Source organism: Pseudorca crassidens, chromosome 7 (assembly GCF_039906515.1).
Source record: "Pseudorca crassidens isolate mPseCra1 chromosome 7, mPseCra1.hap1, whole genome shotgun sequence".
Classification (NCBI taxonomy): domain Eukaryota; kingdom Metazoa; phylum Chordata; class Mammalia; order Artiodactyla; family Delphinidae; genus Pseudorca; species Pseudorca crassidens.
This window is the reverse complement of record NC_090302.1, coordinates 81,033,686-81,059,239: the sequence shown is the minus strand read 5'-3', so window position 1 is coordinate 81,059,239 and position 25,554 is coordinate 81,033,686. Positions and strand designations below refer to the sequence as shown.

Genomic DNA, 25,554 nt, shown 5'->3' with positions numbered 1-25,554 from the left:
CCCGTGGTTCGCCAGTGCCCACGGGGTGAGGTCCAAGCTCAGAACTCGCTGGCCAAGGCTCTCGCCCGCGCAGCAGCGGCCACTTCAAACGGCACCTCTTGCTCTTGTCCAAAGTGAAAGCCGCTGCTCCGCCTTTACTGCTTCGGTGTGCTCAACGGGTAACGCCCTCCCTGTCATCTTCTAAGGGCCAAATCCTCCGCATCCTTCGGACGCGGGACTCCTCCGACGGCCGCTCCTCTCCTCCGCAGGGCTCTCTCCGCCCCAATAGGAGTGCTCCTTGCCCGGGGCTGAACAGCTGAGACAGCCCGAGCGCTCCGAGTCTCCGCGTCCTGGCCCAGCTCACTCTCCGGCGTCCCCCCACCTCTCGGTTTACGGGCGGAGGCGCCGGGGTCCCCGCCCCTCAGGCCCCGCCCCGTCCGGCGAGCGCGGCCTCGCGGCCTCGGCGCGCTCCCGGGAGACGCCATCTTGGCTTCGGATCGAGGTTGAGGAGTGTTCGGATGCGGTGGTGAGAGCAGGAGCCCAGTGGGGTGGGGGCTCCTGGAGGTTCGGGGAGGAGAGGGGAGGTCGGCTGCTGGGCCGCTACGGCCTGCCGGGCACTGAGGGCGGCCCGTGGCGGTGGGGACCGCCGAGCCCGGCCGCCGGCGAACTCGACGCCAGGGTTAGCTCGAGCAGCCCTTGGCGTCAAGCCCCTGTTCCTGGGTGTCTGAGTGACCTGGGTTGGGGGGATCGACCCTGGGAATCTCCGGGTGAGGGGTGCTCGGCCCTGTCCTAAGGGTCCCGGAGTGGGGGAGGGGGTCACTTCTGTTTTTGAGGAGCTTTTGGATGAGGGCTCTTGGCTCTGTGTCGGCGAGCTTGTGGCGTAGGGGCTTGGTCCTCTCCTCTGGGGGCACGAAGTGAGGGTCCCTGTCACCGCTTGGAGAGCCCAGGGTGAGGAGCACTCAGCCTTGTTCTCAGGGAGTCTCGGGTGAGGGCCCGGGCCCTGTCCCCAGGAGCCCCAGATGAGGGAAGTTCATTCCCAGTGCTAAGGAGCTTGGGATGAGGGGGCTTGGCCAGCGTTTGGGGAATTTGGTCCTGTCGCAGGGACTCCGGGGTCGGGGGAGGGTTATGGCCCTGTCCAGAGGAATGGGGTACAGCCCCCTCCCAGGGTGAGGCAGGCGTGGCCCCTTGTCCTGGGGATGAGGGCATATGGTCCTGTGTCTGGGAAATCTGGGATGAGGAGTGGGCCCACGTCCTAGAGAGCCGGGGTGGGGGGTGGGGGGTGGCCCAGGGCACCCTGCCTAGCATTCCTCTGACACTTCCCTGCAGTGGGCAGCAAGATTCAGACACGACAGCAGCCGGATGGAGCACTACCGGAAGGCTGGCTCTGTGGAACTCCCAGCACCTTCCCCGATGCCCCAGCTACCGCCTGATACCCTGGAGATGCGGGTCCGAGATGGCAGCAAAATCCGCAACCTGCTGGGCCTGGCGCTGGGGCGGTTGGAGGGCGGCAGTGCTCGGCATGTGGTGTTCTCAGGTTCTGGCCGGGCTGCAGGCAAGGCTGTCAGCTGTGCTGAGATTGTCAAACGGCGGGTACCAGGCCTGCACCAGCTTACCAAGCTGCGCTTCCTGCAGACCGAGGACAGCTGGGTGCCAACCTCACCCGACGCAGGCCTAGATCCCCTCACGGTACGCCGCCATGTGCCTGCGGTATGGGTACTGCTCAGCCGAGATCCACTGGACCCCAATGAGTGTGGCTACCAGCCCCCGGGGGCACCCCCTGGCTTGGGCCCCACACCTACCTCCAGCTCTGGCCCCCGACCCCGAAGAAGGGCTCGAGACACCCGGTTTTGAAGACCTGCTGGCAAGCTGTTCTCCAGGCCTGAATGTCTAGGATGGCTGGGCCTTCTTTGAGAAGCCTGTGTAACTGCTCAACACCCCCAACAAGATTTGAGCCTACAGAAGTGGGCCTCCCTATCCTGCTTCCACTTCCCTCTGGCTTGTGGAAAGGGACTGCTATGAAGAGTGACAGGTGTGGTGTCTCTGCCGGGTTCTGGATTGCCTTCTACCTACAGTGCCTCTGATCTACCTTCTGACAGAGGTCCAAGGAGTGGGTTAGGAAATAAAGGTTCTGCCCATTCGTCTGATGAGCCTGTGCTTGGCCTGCTGTGTGGAGGTGGGATTAAGGGAGTGGGAGTTCCCTGCTCTTGACCCCCAGGAGCTCACAGGCTAGAGACAGGAAGGGTAGGCTCAGGTTGGTGCTGGGAGGATCAAGAGTCGATAAGAAGCCTCAAGCAGTAACCTGACTGTGTCTAGACCCCTGGGTGGCTGGCTGCTTCCTGTTTTGGGCTGGTTTAAGGACTCTGCCAGGTCATTTTTCTCCATCTGCAGCATATACCTCATTTTATTGCACATTGCAGATAATGCATTTTTTACAAAGTGAATGTTTGTGGCAAGCCTGCATTGAACAAGTCTGTCAGTGCCATTTTTCCAGCAGCGTTTGCTCATTTCTTATCTCTGTCACATTTCAGTAATTCTCACAATATTTCAAACTTTTTCATTATTATATTTGTTATGGTGACCTATGATCAGTGATCGTTGATGTTACTACTGTAACGCACTGAAGGCTCAGATGATGGTTTGCATTTTCTAGCAATAAAATATTTCTAAATTGAGGTATGTACATTGTTTTTTTAGACATAATGCTATCACACTCTTAATAGACTACAGTGTAGTGTAAACATAACTTTTGTAAGCACTGGGAAACCAAAAAATTCATGTGACTCGCTTTATTGAGATCTTCATTTTATTGAGGTGGTCTGGAAGTGAACCCAAAATATCTCTGAAGTATGCCTGTATTATAGTATAGTGGTTAAAATCATGGTCTTGGGCACCAGGCTGCCTGGATTTTAATCCTGGTTCTGCCACTCACTAGCAAGTTACTGCTATGTGACCTTGGGCAAGTTACTGCTCTGTGCCTTAGTGTTCTCATCCATGAAACAAGATATAGTGCTTACCTCATAGGCTTGTTAGGAGGATTAAATGTAGGAATATACATATGATTCTTAGATACCACCTGGGCCTGTATACACTCAGCCCTCCATATCTGTGGATGCAGAACTCATGGATACAGAGGGCTGACTGTACTACATCATTTCATATAAGAAACTTAAACATTTTGGTAAAAAAAAATCCATGGGGGCTCCTGGAACCAATTCCCTGAGGATACCGAGGGATGACTAAATGTTAATTGCTCTCATTATTAATGACTCAGCTTACAAATATGCCTTTTCCTTAAAAACGTAACCTCAGTCCCACGTTTTCCCTTCCGGTCTCATCCTTTCCTTTTTACCCCTTGCTGTTCCTTTTCTGTCTCATCTTGGCCATAGACTCTCAGGTTCACCATGGTCAGGTCAGGGGCCTGAGGAGAGCGGTGAAGATTGCAGTGGTAGCCAGTGGGGTACAGGAACCAGAACAGGATTGTGGGCAGTAGTAGACTCAGTGAAGAGTTGAGTGAATTGCGTCTCCCACTGGATTTTAAGGTCTTCTCCGTTGTGTCCAGTAGCCTGGGTGTCCAGTCACCAGGAAAGCACAAAGTTCGGGCTCTTCTGGGCCCATGTGGCAGGGTGGGCACAGCAGTTTGAGTGTTGAAGTGATAGGCTGAGGGGATAGGGCCAATAGGGGCTTAGAGCAGGGATGAGGGGACCACAGGGCCAGCAGGCTGTGGTCAAAACTTTGAACACTGCATCTTTTGCTTTCTGAGGTCAGTTGCCCAGAGTGGAGGGGTGGGTGATGGAGATTCAGGGGATATTAGGAGAGACAGGAAACCCTCTCAGCAGCTGCCCAGCTGGGCCTCTCAACTGCAGAGGGCCACGAAGCATCTAACACACTCCTTGGGGCTGGGGTCATGACTTCGGTGTCTTGCTGCCAGCAACTGTGTGACTTCTCCCCATTCTCTTTGTGGCTAATTCAGGGTTTTTCTTCCCACCCAGCTTCTGCATAGTGCCTTTTCGCTGAGCATCTCCACTTGAGTGTCTTCTACCGTCAACACCTCTCTGAGTATCATTGGTCTCCAGAGCTTTGGGACCAGGCTTCTTGCAGACTATTGATCTGTGGCTCAGCATCCCATCCTGACCTAGCCTGCTGTGGCCTGGTGGAATGATCAATGGAATAAGCATAGTGACCTGTGTTGAGGGAATGATTCAGTAGGGTGGCATCACAAGCTCTGGGAGTCCTAGGATGGGCTCCCAATTGGGCAGCTCATCATTAAGGCACCACCTGGGGTCTCCAGGGTGATGGCAGGGGTAGTGTGGAGGGAAACTGAGCTGGGGTCAGAATCCCTTGGGAAGAACAGGATCTGCAGTTCAGAGAATCAGGAGATAGGACACAGGCTGAGGGAGAGATGGCTAGGTTCTGGGGCCTTTTCTCTGTTTGACCTCTACAGGGCCTAGTTGGGGCCTACAGGAGGAATTGAAGGGAGGGAGCCAGAGAGAGGTGAGGCCTTTAGAGTCAGAAAGCCTGACCAGGCTTAGGAGGGAGGGAGCATAAGAGTTACATATAATTGCTGATTCAATTTCTTTACTTCCCACTTTCTCCTTAATTCACTGTAGTATGGCTTCTTCCTCCATAATCTCTTAGAAAAGGTAAGGGCACAAAAAGTAAGGAAGTGGAGATAGCTTTTTCAAGAAACTATTGTGATGGGAGGGGAGAGGTGACTGGGATACAGAGAGAGTTTTATTTATTTGTTTAATGAATTAGCAGAGACTTGTTTGTAGGCTGATGGGGGAAGCCAATAGGGAAAGGGATTAAAGGTGCAGGAGATTGTGGCTAACTCAGAGTGAGGCTCCTGGGGGAGATGAAAGGGAGTGGGCCTTGGAGCATGGAGGTATGGCCGTCACAAAGGGAAGAGGAGAGCAGACTCCCTGGAACAGGAGGGAAGGAGTTGAGGATGGCTATGCCTGCAGATGGGTGAAGAGGTAAAGGTGGGACATAAGAGAATTCGGAGTTCAGAAGGCTTTTAATCTCTTGAAGCAGGAGTCCAGCTCTGCTGCTGAGAGTAGAGCAAGGAGGCTGGTGAGATAGTTGTTGCAATTGGGAAAGATACCTAGGGAGGTACAGGAGGATGACCAGTCAGGGCTAAAAGCCCAGTTGAGGCTGATGATCATGAACTTGTAATATCAGTCAGGGTGTGTGCGCTCCAGCAGCACCCACGGGACAAGTGAAGACTCAGAGGAAGCACTGTTGCATTCTTCTACTAGATTAAGGTGGGCAGAAATGATGGAAGAATAGTGAGGAGACTAGCAAGAAAGTGTATGTGGTGAAGGCCCAAGGAATCCAAACTGAGTCAGGAAAGAAGTGAAGATAGACAGGGGTAGGGGTCAGTGGCCTAGACCCCATGAAAATGGGTGGGGTGGGGTGGGGTGAGGTGGAGTAGATGAGAGAACTGGGATAGGGTATCATAGCTGTACCAGTTTCTAGGGCTCCCATAACAAAGTACCACCAACTGGGTGGCTTAGAACAACAGAACTGTACTGTCAGTTTTGGAGACTAGAAGTCCAAAATCAAGGTGTCAGAGCCATTTCCCTCTGAAACCTGCAGGGGAATCTTTACTTGACTCTTCCTAGCTTCTGGTTTGCCAGCAGCCTTTGGCCTTTTTGGCTTTTGGTTGCATTACTCCAGTCATCCATCTTCACACTGTCTTCCCTTTGTGTCTGTTTCTGTGTCCAAATTTCTCCTTTTTATAAGGATGCTGGTCATATTGGATTAGGGCCCATCCCAATGACCTCGTTTTAACTTGCTTACCTCTATAAAGATCCTATTTTCAGATAAGGTTACATTCTGAGGTACTAGGGCTTAGGACTTCAATATACTTTTATGGAGGCACGCAATTCAACACAACAGTAGCTGAAGAATGAAATGGAGTCAGTGAATTTGAGAGTTTTACGAGCTGACAGGACTTGCTAGCGGGCATGAGAGTAGATAGTTGGGTGGCCTGGAGGGAAAGTCACTGAAGATGAGGTTGAGGAATTAAGAGGCTGGGGAGGACAGTATGTGGAGGAGGCAGGGAGCAGCCAGGATAGAATGTGCTGAGCATTCTCACTACCTGCCTTGGAGGTGGCACGTACAGCGAGTCCCCTTGAAGTGGGGCCTTCAGAACAATATGACAAGGAGTTATATACCTCCCATATGCAAACAGGCACCAAGTCCTGACAATTTTGCTTCCTAGGTCTCTCTCCATTCCCACAGCCTCTGCTGATTTGTGCCCATCATTGTCTTAAAACAGTCTCCTTGTTGGTCTCCCTGCTTCACTCCCCTCTGAGCTGTCCAAACCAAGCCAGTGGCTGTTGCCTTTGTTTAGAATGCCCTTCTGCCAGATACCTGCATGGCTGTCTCCCTCCCTCCTTTAAGTCTTTGCTCAAATGTCACCTCAATGAGGCCAACTTTGACCACTCCATTTAAAACTGCAGTCAAGTACTTCTGATATCCCTTACCCTGCTTGCTTTCTTTTCTTTTTTCTTTTCTTTTCTTTTCTTTTCTTTCTTTCTTTCTTTCTTTCTTTCTTTCTTTCTTTCTTTCTTTCTCTCTTTCTCTCTTTCTTTCTTTCTTTCTTTCTTTCTTTCTTTCTTTCTTTCTTTCTTTCTTTCCTTCTTTCTTTCTTCCTTTCTTTCCTTCTTTCTCTTTCTTTCAAATATAATTTACTTCTTTAATGTTTTTGTTTACTGTCTGTCTCCTCCTGATGAGAATGTAAATTCCAGATGGGCAGGAATCTTTGTTCTGTTCAGTGACATAACCTATGGATGTTGAACATTGCTTAGCACATAGTAGGTGCCCCATAAGTATTTAATAAGTGAATGAATATTGAGTCTCCAAGTGTGAGGCTAAGCCTCTGGGCCATACCCACATCTGTCATTCTTTTGTTCCCTTAGTCTCTCCATGCCCAGATTAGAAGACAAGATCAAAGTTCATTCATTGGATGGCCTTAAAGGATCCCCTTTATTGGTCACTTACATGCCACAGTCCATCTTCAGCTTGGTCCCCTTGGACTCTGGGCTCTGGCCACACTAACTCCTCACTCTTCCCACTTGCCATGAGATTTTTCTGCCTTCTGTCTGCTTAGAACTCATCAAGATTGTTCAGAGGATGCCAGTGGCACTCCGTCTTCAGGGCCTACCTCCTCACTCTCCTCTTGTTTGCCTGGAACTCTGGGATCAGGCCTGATGCTATAAGGCATCACCACTCCCAGGTGATGTCTGGCTGCACTTCTGAGTCTGTCCACAAGATGACAGCATTTGTGAAGAAATGGCCCATCCCTTCCCTTTGTAGGGTCTGTGCAGAGTCGGGACACAGGGTAGTAGTGGCTTGATATTTGGCCTTCAGTAGACTTAGTGACCTCTCAGTTATTCAACAAATAGCTAATTATCACCCATAATGTGACAAATATAGTCACTGGGCTCGGAAGCTCCAGCCCCATGAGGGCTATAAGCCATGTATATAGGTGATTTCATTATTGGTGCGGTAAGTATAGAAATTAGGGAAGCTCATTAGATTTCAGGAGTTCAGAATCCCTCGTCCAGTCCTTAGGGACAGGCAAATCTTCAAAGAGAAGGAGGTAATGCCTGTGTTGAATCTTGAATAAGAGCTTTGACTTCCCTGGCGGTACATTGGTTAAGACTCTGTGCTTCCAACGCAGGGGGCACCGGTTCCATACCCTGTTGGGGGAACTGAGATCCTGCATGCCGGCACGGACAAAAAAAAAAAAAGCTGGAAGAAAAGTGGAAAGGACATTCGGGGTGAAGGGCAGGCATGAGCTAAGGCACAGAGGTGAGAAGAGCTTAGAGATGATCACTGGAGCATGAAGTTCAAAGCGGGGAGTATGAGGAATGAGGCTCAGAGGAGGGTGGGGTGCTGGACTGGAAAGGCCTGAGTGCCCGGCCAAGGAGCTTGCACTTTTTCTTGAGAGTGATGGAGGTCTCTGAAGGCGATAAGGAGGGAGTGATGTGGGATATCAGATTGATGTTTCAGAGGGAGCTCTGGCTGCTACAGTGTGGAAAGTGGATTGGGGACACAGGGCAGGGAGAGCAGTGAGGAGGCTGCTGCAGGGATCCAGGGGGAGATGGTGAAGCCAAAATTATGGCTGGAGATGGCCCTGGAGAAGCCCCTCCCAGCCCACAAAAGCTTTCAAGGCTTGGCACTTTGAAAGGGTTCTTGGCCCTAGGCAGCCTCTCCCCTGCCATTTGAGCCACCTCAGCCCTTCTGTTCCTGAGACTCCTTTGGGCTCTATCCTAGCTCCTCTGGTTATTCTGGCTGGAACCATGTCTCTGTCAGTTTCCACGTGGAGGCCGCAATGTCCTAGGTCCCTCTCAGTTGGTAGATCTGTAGCCGTCAGCTCAGCATACACGCCAGTCCCTCTGAGTGTTATCCGTTCATGCACCTTCTTCTTTGACTCCAGATGGGAGTGTGACTGAGGGGCCTCCTCCACCAGGGAGCCAGGGTGAGCACTGGTCACTCGCTGCCATGCCCCCTCCACCGGAGTTCATGTGCGCACATGTGAGTGTGTATGCAAGTGCATGCATGTGTACTGTCGGCAGGACTGATGCCGAGGGAAGGGCATCCCTAGAAAGCAGAGGGGCATCACCTGAGGAAAGGTCTGGAGGTAGGAAGTACAGGGGGGGTGTTTGGGGAGCAGGGGGGATGTTGTTAGCAGGGTCTGGCAGGGACGGGTCAGGGCCTGCGAGGTTGGGCCTGGAGCCATGACTGCATACTGCCAGAAGGGGGAGCCACAGCCAGGTTTTGAGCAGGGATTGAGAGTCACCTTCATTCAGTCTCATGAATATGCACGGACCTGTTGAATTATGCAGATAGAAAGGATGTAAATGTATGTGCAAATTTGGTGCTCCCCCCCCGTTGCTATGGAAACCAAAGAATAGCAAGTGGGGGGTCCAAACCCTAGGGAGACCAGGCTGGAGAGACTGGAGACCTGGAGACTCTACTCTGTCGCCTGCTTTCCCCATTCCTGCTGTTTTGATCTCATTTTCTGTCTCAGTCTGTCTCCCTTTGCCTTGCTCTCTCTCCATCTCTCTGCCTCTCTCGATATTTCTCTCTGTCTTCTCCATCTCTACTTCTCCCTCCTAACTGTTTTTCCTTTCTGTCTCCTAGTCTCTGAGTGTCTGTGTCTGTATATTGTTGACTCCATGTCACAGTTGCTCTATGACTCAGACACTGTTTCTCTCTGACTCCATGTCTCTCCCTATCTTTGTCTCTGTGTCTTTAATTCCATAGCTCTCCCTCCTGCGTCTCCCTCTCTCTGTGTCTCTGACTCTCCCTCCTTCTGCGTCTCCCTCTCTCTGTGTCTCTGACTCTCCCTCCTTCTGCATCTCTCTCTCTCTGTGTCTCTGACTCACATCTGTATTTCTCTGCAGCTCTATTTTTGTGTCTGACTCTGTCTATTTCTTGGTCTCTCTCCCAGGTTCTCTCTCTCTTCTCTTTTGCTCTGTCTCTCTGAACCTCTTATCCCAATGCTTGTCTCCATCTGATGGGAAGGACAGGAAGCTGCACATCTGCCCTTGCCTGATGGGATGCTCCACCCCTGGCCCAGCTGCCCACATGTTCAAGGATTCCTAGGCGCTCTCCCCACATAAAATCCTGTTTTTGGTCTGGCCCTGTCACAGTGTTGCCACAGGATCCCCGTGACAGACCCAGGCTGACTGCCAGGACACCAGGGCTCCCAGCCTCTGCCTGCTGTGTGACCCTTACTTGTGTTTCTCCCTCTCTGGATCTGTAGCCACAGCTCTCTCTCCTTGAAGCTGGTGGGCACCTTGAGGCAATGATGTGCTGGGAATAGGGAATTGAGAGACAAGTCTTAGTGGTTCACCCATCTGGCCCTCTGCCCAAGGGCTGACTTGAGGGACCTGGTGGGGCCCCAGGTATGGGGGCGTCTGGGGCTAGTTGAGACCAATCCTGGCCCCCAGAGAAGACTCCTTGCTGAGCCACAGAGTCAAACAGCAGCCTTGCCACAGCCTATCCATGCTCCTGCCTGCTGCAGCCTCAGCCATCCAGTTCCCTGTTTGGGGTCTTTTGTTTGCCTCTCCTTCATTTGGTTTATGTTTATAGAATACCTATTTCACAGGTGCCTTCTGCCTTCACAGATAAACAGTGATATAGAAGTGACATCTGGACTTTTTGTATCCCTGCCTTCCCAAGAAGGGGCTCTTTGGTCCAAGTGAGGAGCCTAGGCTCTCACTCTTCAACCCCCAGTTTCCTATCCCTGGTGGCCTCAGTTTGGGGGTGCAAGAGTCATGGATCAAGGTTAAGAGAGACAGAGACACGCCTCCATACAGGGTTTGGAATGGGGTATGGGAAGCTCAGAACAGGACTTGGGGTGAGGGAGGGCCAGAGTGTTTTGAGGGCAGGTAGACCACCCTATGTAGAGGTGGAGGGCTTCCCCTTTTGGTCCTGGGCTCTGGGCAGCTTGCCTTACCTCCAAGCAGGCTCTATATATGGCGGATCTGGCTTAGGCCCAAGTACAGGGGTGGCCAGAGCAGTCAGGGCAAGTCCCCCCTCCTCCAAGAGGCTGCCAGGCTGAGCCCCCAGCAATCCTGCCCCTCCAGAAAGGACACAGACACAATCACTCTTCCCACTAACTGTGATTCACCCACGTTCAGGCCCGGGTGTGATCCCGCTGCCAGGAATTCCATGTGTGAATTAAAAACCTCCCCGGACACCCCACCCCACTCGACCTGGGCCAGTTGTGCCAACCCGGCTTGGAGCAGGGTCAAACAGAGTTGTCTGGGGGGCTGCAGGCAGAGCTGGACACGGGGAGAGGACAAGGGGTCAGGAGAAAGGTGGAGAGACAAAGACTGAGAGACAGAGAATGAGGTAGCTAGCTAGATGGAGAGAAAGACTGACAGAGGAGACACAGAGAAGGGATGGGGTGAAGCCAGAGCCGGAGGCAGCTCTAGTACCCACCAGCTGGTGCTTATCACTTGACTGGATTATCTCATTTCACTGAATCTTCACAACAGTCTTAGGCATTAGGCATGATTATGAAAAAAAAAAAAATGATTATGATCCCATTTCACTACTGGGGTAATTGAGGCACAGAGACATTAAGTCACTTGCCTGAGGCCCCAAAGCCATTAAGTGGTGGAGTAAGTATTTGATCCCTTCAGTCCCTCTGAAGAGCCAAGGAGAGAGGCAGACCTAGTGACAGGTGGAGACAGATTCCCACAGCAGCACTCCCAGGGAATTTGGGAATCCTGGAATCATCAGGCAGCTGTGCAGGCCAAGGGCCTTCCCATCAGGCCAGCAAACATGCGGGCGGCTTCCTGTCCTTGTTGTCGGAGATAAGGACTGCGGCAGAGAGAGACATCAGAGCAGGGAGAGAGATGGAAGGGGAACTCCGGGCCACAGAACTTATGGGACCTTCCTTCTCCCTGCCACCCTGGGGTGCAGCCTGCCCTGCTCCTGCTTCACATCCAGCCCAGCCAACACCTGGTTCTGGTGGGGCCCAGGCTTGAAGACTCCTTCTTTCTTTCTCATGTCCTCGTGGAGCATGCTAGTTGAGAGGCACTTCTGCCCCACATCTCTACCTCTCTCTTTTCTTTCACTATTGAGAAATCCTTCCCATTGTCTTACTTCAGCCCCCTATGATAGCTTTTGCAATAAGAGATCAAGATTAGAATTTGGGGATGCTCTGATATGGGGGGTCAGCCTAGTATACACTGAGGTTGCCTGAGCACACAGGGGAGGTCCCCGAGGGCTGGCCTTGGTTGCCTTCTGGTTGGATGCCCTTTCTGGTTGGTATGGGGAAGAGGATCATCGGCCCAGCCCGTGGGGACCTAGAGGGCTGAGCTGTCAGCGGCAGGGAGGATCTGGCAAGAAAGAAATCAGGAGCTATCCCGGGGGAGCTGGGGAGTCAGCGTTATGGTTTCTAATGTCTTAGCCCTGGTTTCAATTACCCCCAGGGTCTCCAGGGCTCCCTGACTTCTGTGGGCTTCCGAGCTCAAGAAGGCTCAGGACACTTCTGAGAAGACCAGAAACCAGGGACTCCAGTATGGAAGTGTGGAGGCAGGGGAGCTTTTCCGTTCTCTTCTTCCCCTGCGCTTGGCTGAGAGGTGCCAGACCAAGTAGGGCTCCGGGACAGCAGGGAGGCTGGGGGAGGGGGGCCCACCCTCTGCTCGCAGGCCCCTGTGGAGGGGCTACCTCAGCCAGCTCCAGAGCACCAGCTTGGCCCCGCTGGCCGCATCCCACTCCTGGCTGCTAAAGCCCAGGGCTCTTTCTCAGCCTCACCAGACTCCTTTTTGGTCCCGTGACAACCCTGACTCCTGGCTCTCCCTCTGCTTCTGGGGCTAACCCTTTCCCTGCCCTCTCTGTCTTTTAATCATACTTCCCAGGGTTTCAGCCTCAATTTTCTCCTCCCCTCCCCCTCGTCACTCCCTTTCCCTGCTGCCTGATCTATCTTGTCATCTTCCAGCACCCTCATAGTGCTCAGGTCAGTCTGAGATGCTGATGAATGTCCGTGCAACCAGCACGAGCCAGAGTAGAGGGCCCTGGGAGCTGTGGAAGAGAGACTGCACGCCTCCAGCCGCCCGCCCTCTCTCAACTTCTCTGCCCTCTCCATCCTCGCCCCTGCTGGCTGTCATCCCACAGACGCTTCAGCTGGCCATGTCAAGCCCCAATCCCCTCTCCAGCTCTGTGCCACTCATGCCAAAAACCTGGGAGTCCTCTGTGCTTTTGTACACAGTGTTCCCTCTGGGCCTGGCACACAGTAGGTGCTAATAAATGGCTGTTGAGCTGAATTTAACTCAATTTTCCCTCTTGAACTCCTCCGCTGCCTCTGTCTGTTTCCCTGGGGCTTGGTGTCTCTGGCATTCAGTCTCCAAATCTCTAATCTTTGTCTTCTGAATCACCACGGTTGAGTTTCTGGGGGGAAGTTTCTCCATTCTCCCTCTGCCCCAGGGAAGCACAGGGTATCCAGGAATGGAGCTGTGGGAGATGAAGTCTTGGGGCCACATGGCCCTCAGTCTGGTTTGGAAATCCCAGACTTCTGATCAGGGAGGCAGCTCTACAGCAGCAGGGATCAAGGTGTGCTGGCACTGGACAGGGACAATCCTTTAAAGACATGTGCTTCCCCCATGAAGAATGGGAGGTGAGGGAGAGCAGGGCTCACAGGAATAGGGAGAGAGAGGGAGGGAGGGAGGGACTTTGTGTTTCTGAGCAGGGAATTAGTTTCATGCAAATTTTTGCAACACAAGATGAAAAACTTCATCTGGGATTGTGTAAGTTTGTGTTCTTGCTCCCAGCTTCCGACACACAGAGCTGCTAACCCCTAGTTTCCCTGTCCTCCCCTGTCCCTCTCTCCCCAACACCTCTGGATCCTCTACCCCCTCCCTGACCATCTGCTTCTCTTTCCAGACAGCCCGGAACCTGGGATCACCTGGGGTGAGGGGCCTTGGGAGAGCCGACCCCGGACTGAGTGTCCAGGGGTCCTGTTCCCTGTGTATAGGGCAACATGCGGGTGCCTCCAGGGGCCACGGGAGCAGATGAAGAAGATGAATCTGAGTGCCCACCCTCTGTCCCCCAAAGCCCTGCACCATCTCTTCAGCCCCATGGCCCTGCCCCAATCAGGCTGGAGGTCTCTCTCCCACGGGTCACTGCAAACACCTCCTCCCCAGCTGTCCCACCTCTAGCCTTAGCCCTTCTCACCACCCTCTACCAGCAGACTCAACTTTCTCGCTAGAAGGCAAATCTGGTTCTGTTCCTCACCTACTTTATGCCTTTCCAGGCCTGTGTGACCTTGGCACCAAAGGCACTTCAGGATGTGGTCTCTGAGCCACTCAGGATGCCTCATCCTTCTGCCTTCTAGGTTTCTGCTTAAACCCTTACTGGATACCAAACCCTGTTTCCTATCCCTCGAGGCTGTGACCCATTCAGATAGGCTCCCTCTCCTGTATCCTGGGACTCTACTCCCCCAGGTTCTGCTTGCATCATTCATTCATTCACTCATTCAACATTTATTTAGACCTATTTCACATGGTAGGAGCGCCTGTTCTGTGCCAGACCCAGCTCTAGGTGCCTGGAGGTGGAGGCCACAGGGCTGCCCTCATGGAGCTCACAGGTGCCACGCAAGTAACTAGGTAGGTGAACATCACACAAACTGTTCTAAGGAAAAAGTATGGCACTCTGGGGGAGGGCAGAGGGGCTTAGTCTAGGCTTCTCTTAGGTGACATTTAGGCTGTCATCTCTTCCCTGATGGGCCTGTGGAGTCAGACACGGCACTGTCACATGGACAAACTAAATACTTACCTATTTTTTTTAGTATCCATCTTACCTGACTAGAATGTGAGTCTCATGAGGGCAGGAGATTTTTAAACTTTTTTTTTTTTAGGCAAAAAGTAAACAGTAAAGCACACAAATCTTAAGGGCACAACTTAAATTTTGACATATGTATGTACACTCTTGGAAACCTCCCACTCCCCCAGCAAAGGTAACTGCAATTCCAGCTTCTATCACCATAAATGAGTTTTGCCTGTTCTTCAGCTTCATATAAATGAAATCATTCAATGCATACTCTTTTGTGTTTGGTTCTCTTTTTTTTTTTTCCTTGCTCAACATTCGGCTGGGAGCTTTATCCATTTTTGTTGTGTGTAGCTATAGCTGGTCCTTTTCCCTTGCTGTATCTATATCACAATCTATTCATTCATTTGGTTGTTTCCGGTTTGAGGTTATAATGAATAAAGCTACTAAGAACACTCTTGGTGAACATACACAATAATTTCTTTTGGGTATATATCTAGGAGAGGAATTGCTGGGTCATAGGCTATACATATGTTTAGCTTAGTAGATCCTGCCGAACAGTGTTCCAAAGCGGTTGTAACGACTTATACACCCACCAGCAGTGTGTGGAGTTTTAGTTGCTCCACATCCTTGAGAGGGAAGGGATTTTTGTCTGTTCGGTTCATTACTATATACCATCTCTTAGATCAATGCCTGGCGTATGCTAAGTGCTCAATACATATTTATTGACTGCCTTATGAATGGAGGAGCCATCAGCATTCCTGGGGTCCTGTTCTGGCTCTGGCACTAACTTGCTGTATGACTCTGGGAAGGTGACTCCCCCCTCTGAGCTGTTTGCCTGTCTGTAGCATAAGGGGAAGGACCCTGGGGGCTTTGCCTTCCAGCACCAGCTGGGTGCTGTGAAAGCTGGACACCTGTTCATTCATTCACTCCACTTGTACTGACGAACATCCTTTTATATACCAGGGTGGTGAAGGTGTGATCTGTGACGTGCCACGGACAACCTCTTTCGAGTCAGTCAGCCAGGACCAGGGGTCACTGCCCATCTTATCCCCAGCTCATCCTCCTGGAGACCGCTCGTCCTCTCTCTGTCCAGCCCTGACCCCAGGGGGAGGGGCTCTGGACTGAGCCTGCAGATGGAAAATGTGATTAATAATCAAAAAAAACATCCAAGAGGAAGAGACCAGGAAAACAACTTGGGGAAGGCTCCTCGCCCAGGGGAGGGGGGCCATGTCCTGGGCTTTGGGACAGCTCCGGCTGCCCTCCCGCCACCCTTTCTGGGAAGCTGCCACAGGAGTGGTTGATTTTAGCCAAAAGTGAAAAAAAGCCACCCTAATTATTTATGAAAAAGATGCCCCCTCAATGTAAATTACACTTCCCCTGGGAGCTGCCCCCTACTCTGTTACTCACCTCTTAGTGGTACCCCTGCTTGGTCAGGCTGGGGGGCCCTGGAGACACTGGGCTGGGGCAGAGGAGGAATTTCAACATGAAATGTTTTGTTCATTAACAGAGAACATAGGGGGAAATTCCCTTTCTGCCTGGGCCTGGGCAGCCCAGGCAGATAAAAGCTATTGTGAAAAATTGAGTCTGGGCTGCAGAGTGGGGTGAGGGTTATGCTGGGGTGGGGGTGGGGGGTCTCTCCCCTTCTCTTAGACTCCTGACTTTCAGGAGCTTCCTGAGCCTTAATCCTTCCTCCTTTCAGGGATTTCATTCCCAATGTCTCAGGTTGCCCTCAAACTTCCTTCTTAGCAAAACAGGAGGAACTGGGGTTAGACTGGAGTTAGAACTTCCAACTAAGGAGGAAGGAAAGATATCAAAGAGAGGGAGGGGGGCCTTGGAACTATCCAGATAATTTAGAATTCTGAAAGAATATGTTGGGATCGGTAGGCAGCAAATCTGAGGGGGCCCAGAGCAGGAGTGAAAGCATCTCTATCTCTCAGTGGCTTTAGAGAACCCCAGGGAGGAAGAGGAGATGGCTCCAGAGAACTCCTGGAGTATTCAGCAATTCCAGGCTGACTACTTAGGCACCAACATTATGGCTTCAGCTCTCACCCATTCTCTACCTTTAGGGGATCTTTGCCCTTTTCTGGTGCCAGAGATTAGAGGGTTCGGGGCACACTCAGGTGGCGATACAGATGACAGGATTCCAGAAGGGGGTCTGCAGGGAGTGTTGTAAGTGGGGCCTAGATGCTGTCCCGGGATGTGTGTGAGTCGTCTCTGGGGGGCTGAGCTGGACCCTGAGTGTGTTGGGGGGGCGTGCTCTGGGTCCCCCTCCCTGGCTCAGCCTGGGGCTGTGTCGGATCAGGTTTCTCGGCGCCTGGAGCCTCTGCGAGGCCGAGCTGTTCCCGGGCCCCAGCCAAGCAGCCCCGGGCGCTGGCACTGCATGAGGAAGCAGGAGGGGGGTGAGGGGGAGCGAGGAGGGGGGCTGTGAGGGCGTTTACGTAACCGCCTCCTGGAGCCCGCCCGGACTCGCCAAACCCCAGTGTGGGACTCCGTGTGATTGAGAGCGTGTGTGACTCTGCGTGTGTGCCTGTGTGACACGTGGTGTGACTGAGTACATGATTGTGTGGGTGACTGTGTCTATGTGTGGTATGGTGTATAAGTGCGTGATTCGGGGAGTCCCGCCCTTCTGAGACCTCTAACCCCCAGCCCCAAGCTGGGGTCCCTGACTCCCAGTGTGCCATAGTGAGGTTCAATATACAAGTTTGACTCTTTGAGGCCAGGTGTGTGACTTTACATAATGTGTGTCCGGCATTTTTTTAAAAATTTATTTTATATTTGGTTGCGTTGGGTCTTTGTTGCTGCCCGTGGGCTTTGCTCTAGTTGCGGCGAGCGGGGGCTACTCTTCATCGCAGTGCACGGGCTTCTCACTGCGGTGGTTTCTCTTGTTGCGGAGCACAGGCTCTAGGTGCACGGGCTTCAGTAGTTGTGGCACGCAGGTGCAGTAGTTGTAGCTCGCGGACTCTAGAGCGCAGGCTCAGTAGTTGTGGCGCTCTGGCTTAGTTGCTCCGCGGCATGTGGGATCTTCCCGGACCAGGCAGGGCTCGAATCTGTGTCTCCTGCGTTCGCAGGTGGATTCTTAACCACTGCGCCACGAGGGAAGCCTATGCCTGGCATTTGTAGGTGAGATAGAGGCTCGTGTGAGTGTTTGTGATGCTGGGTAGCCAGGTATGTGCCTCACGGTGGACCTTTTTGATGGCATAGCAGGTTAGAAATAAACACCATTTCCCGAAGGAGTACTGGAAAAGGTAGGTGGGGTGGGGGGCTCTCTTTCCTTGAGGACAGCAGAAATGGGGAAGGGTCCTTCCTACCCAAAGGCTTGGGATGGCACAGTTATCTTCTGGGGAAGGGGGATGGGAGGTGGTTCAAGTTAAGGTCACTTGCCAGGGTGGAGCCAAAAGTCTTTCATGGTGGGTGTAAAATTCCAGGAAGTTTTACAAAGTCAAGGTTCCAGGGAACCTCTCCCCTCCCCAATTTCCCAAGGCCTTCCAGAATTATCAAATCTGGGATAACCATCACTTGCAGGACACTAGGGCTCTGAACTGGGGGCGTTATTTCCCACTGCCCCTCATAGGAGAGGCAGATGGTGAAGATGGGGTAGGGCTGGGAGAGGGTGTCAGCGAATTGGGGTTTGGCTTAAGGATAGCGGTGCCATGAGACAGAGGGGGGCTGGTGCAGAGCTGGGGATACTGGGGATAGGGGCGCCTAATAAAGCTGGAGAGGAGACAGGGCCAGTTCTTGCAAGGCTTTGAAGAGCCGCCAACAAGGCTTGGCTTTGCCCCAGGGAAATGGGGTCCAGGAGGGTTCAACACGGAAGCTTAGAAAGCTCAGAAGCTCATGTGCAGATAAAGCATTGGAGCCAGCAGGAGCAGAAACCCACGAGTAATCTGTTGCCCCAGCTGAGATGCAAGGAGAATCGCTTTTGGACCAGGCGGTAGCGGAGGGAGGGAGAGGGGGGCCGCACCCCGGTTGCTCAGTAGGTGGGCGCTGCCTCTCTGTTGGAGCCGCAGCTTGAGAGAGAACGCGCGTCTCGCACCGCCCGCCAGGTGTCGCTGCGGCCCTGGGGAAGCGGGCGCGGCCGCCGGGTACTGAGCCGGGAGAAGCTAGAGATCGACCGACGCCGGGATCCGGTCCGACGTACGCCTCTGGTCCTGGCTAATCCTCTGACACACCGATTTATCCGGCTGCCAGACCCCGGTTGCCCCGCATGGACCCTGCCCCAGCACCCGCGGACTTGGGCACTGCCGTCGGCAGCCCAGGCGTCCCCAGGTGGAGAGGTGACGTTGGTCCGGGGCGGAACTCCCCACTGCTCTCAACCTGGCAGAAAGAGGCTGAGTCCAGGACACGGGGGTATCCGGAGGTCAAGTCACCCCACCCGCAGATCTCGACGCCCGTCGGCGCCTCGAGGGGAGGGGCCCCCCCGCCCCAGAACCCAACCTCTCCCAGGCCTAGTTTCGGCGCCGGGGGAGGGGTAATTCCGCCCCCCCCCAACACAGATTCTGTCGCACCGTCTCTATTCCTTCCTGGTGCCCACCACCTCGTCCCCGCCCGCGGCCTGGGCACTTGGAAGCTCCGGGCCCAGGGAGACCAGATAAAGGACACCTACTGTGGGTGGGGGTGAGCTGGATCTCAGCTGGGCGCCACTATTTCTCTGTGTGTCCCTAAGCCCCAGCCGGCTCTCTCTGAGCCACAGCCCCGACTGACCCCTGCCGGTTGCACTGAGGGGATTCTGCGGCCACGGAAGTGAAAGTGAAAAGCCCGGGCAGTGGCGGGAAGAAGGTTTTTCCTCTGCAATGGGAGTCGCTGAGGCATTTGTTGGGAAAGGGCCCGGGCGCTCTGGGCAGCCTACTAGGGAAGGGTGTGAGGAAGCAGCAAGATACTTCCTTCCCCGCTCCCCGCCCCCAGGCCTTGCGCAGCTCCTGGGAGGGGCTAGGAGCAGGGATTATGGGTCAAAGGTCAGGTGAAAAATCCGTGGGGTGGGAATGGGGGCGGGTCACTCGTTCTCCGCCGCTGGCATTCACCCTTTCTGTTGCGCTCTCCTGTGGCCTCAGAAGGAGTCAGGTTGTCTAACCTTAATCCCCCATGTAATAGCCAGACCGGAGGCGCGGGGGCCAGTGCAGTGAGCACACCCGCCCCTCAGAGGCCCAGGCTGCGAAGGGAAACTCGAGGGGTGAACCTCCAGCGCCAAACTCTGGCACTCGCGCTCCGGCACTGCAGGTCCAGGCATAAAGGGCGCACCCTCCCTAAGACCCGCATCCCATTGGCGGTCACTCCTCAGGCCGTGTGTCCAGGGGTGGGGGGTGGGGTGAAAAAGGAGAGGGTAATTGTGGCGTGTCACCGGAGACTTGGTGGGAGGCAAGGGCCTAGGTTCCCAGCCTGGTCCATGCTGGGTCATGCGAGCAAATAGCCTCCTCCCTTCAGCGCGAGGGGTGTAAGTGTCTGTGCCTGGGCGGGATGTGAGGTGGGGTCGTTGTTGGGGGGCGATAGGAAGAGGGGAGGCGCGGAGACCTATGGCCTACCCTGACCAAAGTGGGGCCTGGGGGCCCTGGCTCGCGCTCTTCTCACGGAGATGCCGGCCAGAGGACCCCGAGAGTTGGCCCGGGGTGTGCCAGGGTGTCGGTGCGAGGCAGTCAGGGCCTGAACGTGCGGGAGTGTGCGCAGCGGAGACCTGGCCAAGGCTGAGTGAGCGAGTGAGTGTGAATGAGCGACCCGGGGGGACTGGGTGTGCGCCCAGCGGCCCTGGGGGAGCCAGCGGAGTGGGTGTGGGTGTGTGTGCGTGCGCGTTTTTGAGACCCGCGGTCGGGGCTGCACATGAAGCGCGGGGACTACAGCAGTCTGGAAGGCGTTTCCGAGAGAGGGCGAATGCGAGGGGGCCAAGCGTGCCAGTGCGGGCGAGTGTGCCCGCGGTGGGGAGGGTGCGTGCCAGCACGAGGCGAATGGGAGCGGGGGCTCACAGGCCTACGCAGGATGAGTGTGCCCGCTCGAGCGGGCCGCGCGTGCCAGGCGCGGGAGCGTGCCAAGGCGGGGGCACGCGGGGGCCGTGGCCGGGAGGGGGTCGTGGCGCGCGGCCGCCAAGGCGCGGGGAGACAAGGCGGGAGGGGGAGGGGAGCGAGGGCGCGCGCGGCCGAGCGGGCGCCCGCGGTCACATGGGCGAGGGAAGGAGGGAGGGAGCGCGCGAGGGAGGGAGGAGGATGGGGGGGTTAAAGCCGCCGAGCGCCGGGGAGCCGGTGCAGAGCGGGCGGCGGCGGCGGCAGCGGACGCGGCGGCTCCAGCCGGCGCGGCGCGGGGCTCGGCGGCAGGATCTGGCAGCGGTGCTAGCTCCGCGCTCCCTGCGTCGCTCCCTGCCGGGAGCGGTCGAAGGTCGAGGCGCGGAGCCCCGGCGGCCCGAGGGCGCGGTGAGTACCCAGCGCGGAGCGCGCGCGGCCGGACCCTCAAACCCTCCGGCTGACCTACAGACCCGCGGCCCTCGTGCGCGCGGGAAGAGGGAGGGGACGTGCATGGGCCCGAGACCGGGGGGGAGGGGACAGGAAAGTTCACGGGAAACTTTGCCCGTAAACTCGGGGGCGGGGGCGCAGGAGAAGCTGCCCCCCACGTCCGGGCGCGCCGGGGGTTGGGCGTGGTGGGAGGGGGGGGCGGACAATCGGCTGGCGGGAGGTGGCAGGGGCCAACTGCCCTAGCCTCCCTGTTCTCCCTCACCGCTCAGCACTGCGCGCAGGGTCTGGGAAAATTACGGAGCTGGGGGGTCGCAGTGACCCCCGCGCGCCCAGAGGCGGCTTCTTTCTCCAGCAGAAATCTGGACTTCAAAGCGCCCAGGGGTGTGAATGGACGGTTGCGCGTCTGCCAGTGTATGTATGTCCGTGTGAATCCGCTTGTGTGTGTGTGTGTGTCAGCGTGAGCCCGCCTGTGGTTTTCTCGTGAGTCCGCCTGGATGTATCTCCATTTAGTGGGTCTCCTCCAGTATCTCTTTGTAAGTGTTCCTGGGTTGTGTGTCCGTGTGGGTCCGCCTGTGGTGTATCCCCGTCTCTTTGTGAGTCCGCCGGTGTGTGTCTCCCACAGTGCGGCTCTACATGAGCCGGCCTGGGTATCCCTGTATTGCTCGGAGGAGTGTATCTCCCCGTGCGTGGGGGCTGGGCCGCGGGGAGGTCACCAGACGGACAGCTCTCCTCCTCGCCTCCTCTTCTCTCCTCTCCCGAGCCTCTCCTCTAGCGCTCCCTAGACCCCCTCCCCCCCTTCAGTAGCTTCAGGCGGGTAGGACTATTTCACGCCTTGTTGAAAATTCAGGATTTTCTTTCTCTTTCCGTCTAGTCTCTCTCTTTGAGAAGCCTCTGTGTGTGTCTGTGTGTCTGGCAGCTTGTCTGCAACACTGGGTGTGTGTCTGCATGCCGCTGTAGGAGTGTGTCTGCAACACTAGTTGTGTTGCCTGTAATACTTGGTATATTTGTGTCTGTGTCGGTAGGGTATTCGTGTGGCTGTAATCACTGAAGTGGTGGGAGTATGAAATGCTGGGTGTGTTTGTGCATCTGTAACTGCTGTTTGTCCAGGGGGTCTGAAACACTGAGTGCATTTTTGTGTGTCTAACTCTGGGTGTGATGGTGTACCAATGTATGTATGGGGGTGGTGGGACTTGAACAATTGGATATTCCTACGGCTGTAGGGCTAGCCGGGGCTTGGCGGGTGGAGGGGGCTGTGTCTCAATAAACTGCGCATCCCTGCTCCACTGCCAAAACCCACACAAATCTTCTGGACTGGTTCGTAGGGCTCCTGGTCAGGATCAGTGACATGCAGCCAAAGTTCACACTCCATCACAGTTAATACTCCAACTGGGACCCTGAGCCTTATGTGAAAAGTAGAAATTTAAAGTTAACACTCAAGACTTCTAGGGGCTCTGGAATTCATCCTCAGCTTTCCTCTGGGACACTTAAACTCATATGGACGTGCACCAAGAATTACACCAGGACAATGGACTTGCACTCAGATTCACACTTATGTTCTTGTCATATCCAGTGATACACTTCAGTCCTGTAGTTTACACTCAGACTCACATTGGGACTCTAGGCTCACACTTTAGATTCACATTTCTGTCCTGAGGCTCATAGGCTAACATTGAGACCTAGAGCCCAGGCTCAGAACACACTGGAGTCCTAGGGCTCACAGTGGGACTCACACTAGGACCCTGGAGCTTTCTCAGATTCACGCATTCTGAGGCTCACACTCAGACTCACATGGAGAACCTGGGGCCCACATTTGAACTCAAGGACTCACGTAGGACACTGGGGATGATACACTCATGTGATGTGAACTCATGCTCACATCAGTTCACCCTCAGATTCACACTAGGACATGCAAGATTCTCACTTCCATCCTGGGATCACTTAGGGACCCAGACTTATAAAGGGACCCCAGCGCTCACACTCAGACTCACATGGGGAAACGTAGCTCACATTCAGAAAGCCGTGAAGACCAGGGGCTCACATTCACACGAACACTAAGTCTCTAATGCCTATACTGACTTGTTTGGGAATCCTGGGGTTCACAGACTCCTACTTCCGTCCTGGGGCTTACAGTCACATGCACACTGGGACCTACATTCACAGTCAAACGTATACTTGCCTCTTGGAGTTCACACTCAGATTGACATCCCTGTCAATTACATTAAACTTGCTTCCATCTTGGGGCTTGTGCTCAGACCCACACTAGGGACCTAGGGCTCACACTCAGACTCATGCTTGCACCTTGAGGCTTTCATATTCACATGGGAGCCCTGGGGTTCACACTTAGAATCACACACAGTTACCCTTCCATCTGGGGCTCACATTCAAACCCACATTAGGATTGTGTTCACACTCCCAGTGTAACTTAGAACTCACAGTTAAATACACCCATGCTAAGGTGTGTCTCAGGGAAGTTGGGGACAGGAACAAGATCTGTCCTCTCCAAAGGTGGGGAGGGGAGGAGATACATGTTTGGTCACATCTCTTACTTGGGTTGTGGGCTGATGGAGGGGGCGGTGGGAAACACTGAGCCAGTTAAATTTTTCTGCCTTTTCTTCCAGAGGAGACTAGGCTCTCACAGCAGGAAGGTTGAGTGGCTTTTTTGGTACAGGGGTGACATGTACCCTTAGAGTTCCCCATGTACATGCACATCCCCCTTAAATAGTTTTGGGTACCCTTCCTGTGATAGAGAGGGTCAGGTATGGGGAAATGAGATTCATGTCCTCCCAAGACATCTCCCCCATCCCAATCATCCTTAGGTTGGGAGAGGTGTGAAGATTGACTTGGTGAGGGGTAGACCTCTGGCTCCTTTGACCTTTCCAGGTTGGTGAATCTCTGATTCTAAGGGAGATGGTAGCCCCAGATCTGTGGTGAGAAGGTGGCTGGAGGAGGAGACTGGACTGGAACCCACCCGCCTCTCTCTCCTCTGCCCTGGCTGGAAAGGGGTTGGACCAAGTTATGTTATATCTCACAGTGTCTCCTGGAATGCCTGAGTCCTTATCCTGTCTCCAGGGTATGCCCAGCGTTCTCCACTCTGCTTCTTCCCAAAAGAGCAATAGCCCTGGGGAGGGGGGGCAATTGAGTCAGGTTGCAACCAACCTTAGGCCTCCACCTGCCTTGGAGACACTGCCGGGGGCTTTATATACCTTCCCGCTGTGGAGGCCAGTGGGCGGGGCTGCTGAAGTACAGGAGCACCCCTTGGGAGCCAAGAAGTAGGGACCTGGCCCTCAGGCTCAGATGGCTAGGCTGTTAACTGCTCCTTGTCCCAGAGGGGGACACGTGCTCTCCAGCCCCCCTATGGGGGTGGTGCGCTCGAAGGCAAAGCACCCTGCTCTGCCCCCCCATGGCGAGCTGAAGTGTAAATGAATCGGAAACAGATGGAGCGTATTTTCTTTGAAATGCAGATGGTTGTGGGGGGGAACCCTGTGTGCCTGGTTGGGAGGGGGGGCGTCCCAGAGAACAAGGAGGCTAAGAAGAGAGAGCTGACCCCTCCTCCAGACCCGCTGTGGGGTTGGGGGGAGTGGTGGAGACCTCAGCTGTGTAAACTCCCGTGGCCCAGGGTGACCACACCCACCCCGGCTCCTGGCTTCCTGTGGGGAGGGGCTGGGGAGCCTAGTGGTCCCTGTGAGCTGAGAGCCCTGAGGTCGTCACCCCCCTTTACCTCTGCAGAGGGCAAAGAGAACCCCCAAAGCGTAGGGCATGCTGGGTTTGGGGTCACCAGAGCCAAGGAGTGGGAGGAAGAGCTGGGGCAGATGTGGGGAAGAGTTAGACCCTGCTGCTGCGGGGAACCAGCTCCCAGAAGCTGGGGCTGGAGCTACAGTGGAAGGAACTGAAGTTAGACTACGGTGGTGACTTCTGGGCAGTCCAAGGGCCCGTCCTGGGGTTTAGGAATGGACTGAAGCATCCTCAGTCCTGGAAGAAGTCAGCGTGCCCCACCATACGCTACCTGTACTTCCTCTTCACAATACTCACCAAGGCTGCATAGTAATTGCCTGTGAACTCTGGGACCTAGGGACTGGGGTCTGCTTTGCTTACCACCCACCCACCCTGCCCCTGTCACAGACCAGGGGCACAGTGGGAGGGCACTGCTGAGTAAATAATACATCTTTTTCTCTCCTGCCAGACTGAGTGTTGTTGGTGGGCAGGACCATGTCCCTAACTCCTGGCACAGGACCTGGCAGGGATTAGGTACTCAGGAAATGTTGAGGAATGAACACTGAGTGGGACAGACCATGGGGAGAGGGGACTCTCTGGGGTTTGTGTCTTGAGACCCAACAGCCTCTGTTGTATAACCCTGTTTGGCTCAAAGGACCCCTGAGTGATTTGCAGCTAGACTAAAGGAAGGACTTCCCTGCCTTCAGGGAAGGAGTGCAAAGGATAGGCAGCTTCTTCCTTGAAAAGGTCTGGACTAGGTGAGACTGGGGCAGGGCAATGACCCTGCTTCTGTGGCAGAGGTCAGAGGTCACCTCTGTCCTCTCCCCAGCTTCAGGATTTTTCAGAAGATGGGAAAGTCCTTTTCTCCCCACGTGGTTGTGAGCATGTCATGTCCCTTGCTCTCTCTAGGTCTGGGTTTCTTGGACTGTAGCTAAGGCAGTGGACCCCATGTCTGAGCCTTTGAGGCTGGGTTCCGAGTTTGTTTAGCTGCTGTGGGCACCACGGACTGTCTGTATTGGTTATTAATGTCTGTCTGAGAACACAGGGTTCGGATCCTAAAAATACCCTGTCCAGCCAGAGCCAGGGAGTTGCTGGTGTGGGTCAGTGTAGCAGTGGCTGCATCTTGATGGGATAGGCA

The 25,554-nt window shown here is 54.5% G+C and overlaps 2 protein-coding genes across 6 annotated transcripts in view; both read left to right on the top strand.

Moving 5' to 3' along the window:
• Positions 1-391: 391 nt before the first annotated feature.
• RPP25L (ribonuclease P/MRP subunit p25 like) lies at positions 392-2,123 on the top strand. 3 transcript variants are annotated; one of them, XM_067744657.1, is made up of 2 exons: positions 392-505; positions 1,306-2,123. In XM_067744657.1, the coding sequence occupies exon 2, from the start codon at positions 1,339-1,341 to the stop codon at positions 1,828-1,830; it is 492 nt and encodes a 163-aa protein (XP_067600758.1). In that variant the 5' UTR covers positions 392-505; positions 1,306-1,338; the 3' UTR covers positions 1,831-2,123. The 3 variants fall into 3 exon arrangements, with proteins under 3 accessions (XP_067600758.1, XP_067600760.1, XP_067600759.1); XM_067744659.1 differs by having other exon boundaries at positions 460-543; XM_067744658.1 differs by lacking the exon at positions 392-505 and adding an exon at positions 569-927.
• A 17,223-nt stretch (positions 2,124-19,346) lies between these two features.
• CNTFR (ciliary neurotrophic factor receptor) overlaps positions 19,347-25,554 on the top strand; it is a 39,331-nt gene continuing 33,123 nt past the window's right edge. The window contains exon 1 of one of the 3 annotated variants that reach the window (XM_067744651.1): positions 19,347-19,488. The gene's annotated coding sequence lies outside the window, so the exon portion shown is untranslated. Of the gene's footprint in view, positions 19,489-19,677; positions 19,703-20,490; positions 20,667-25,554 lie in introns of those variants that run through there. The other 2 variants (XM_067744652.1, XM_067744650.1) reach the window with 2 other exon arrangements.

Coding starts and splice junctions, on each gene's coding strand:
- RPP25L (XM_067744657.1), top strand. CDS start 1,339: ATGGAGCACTACCGGAAGGCTGGCTCTGTGGAACTCCCAGCACCTTCC.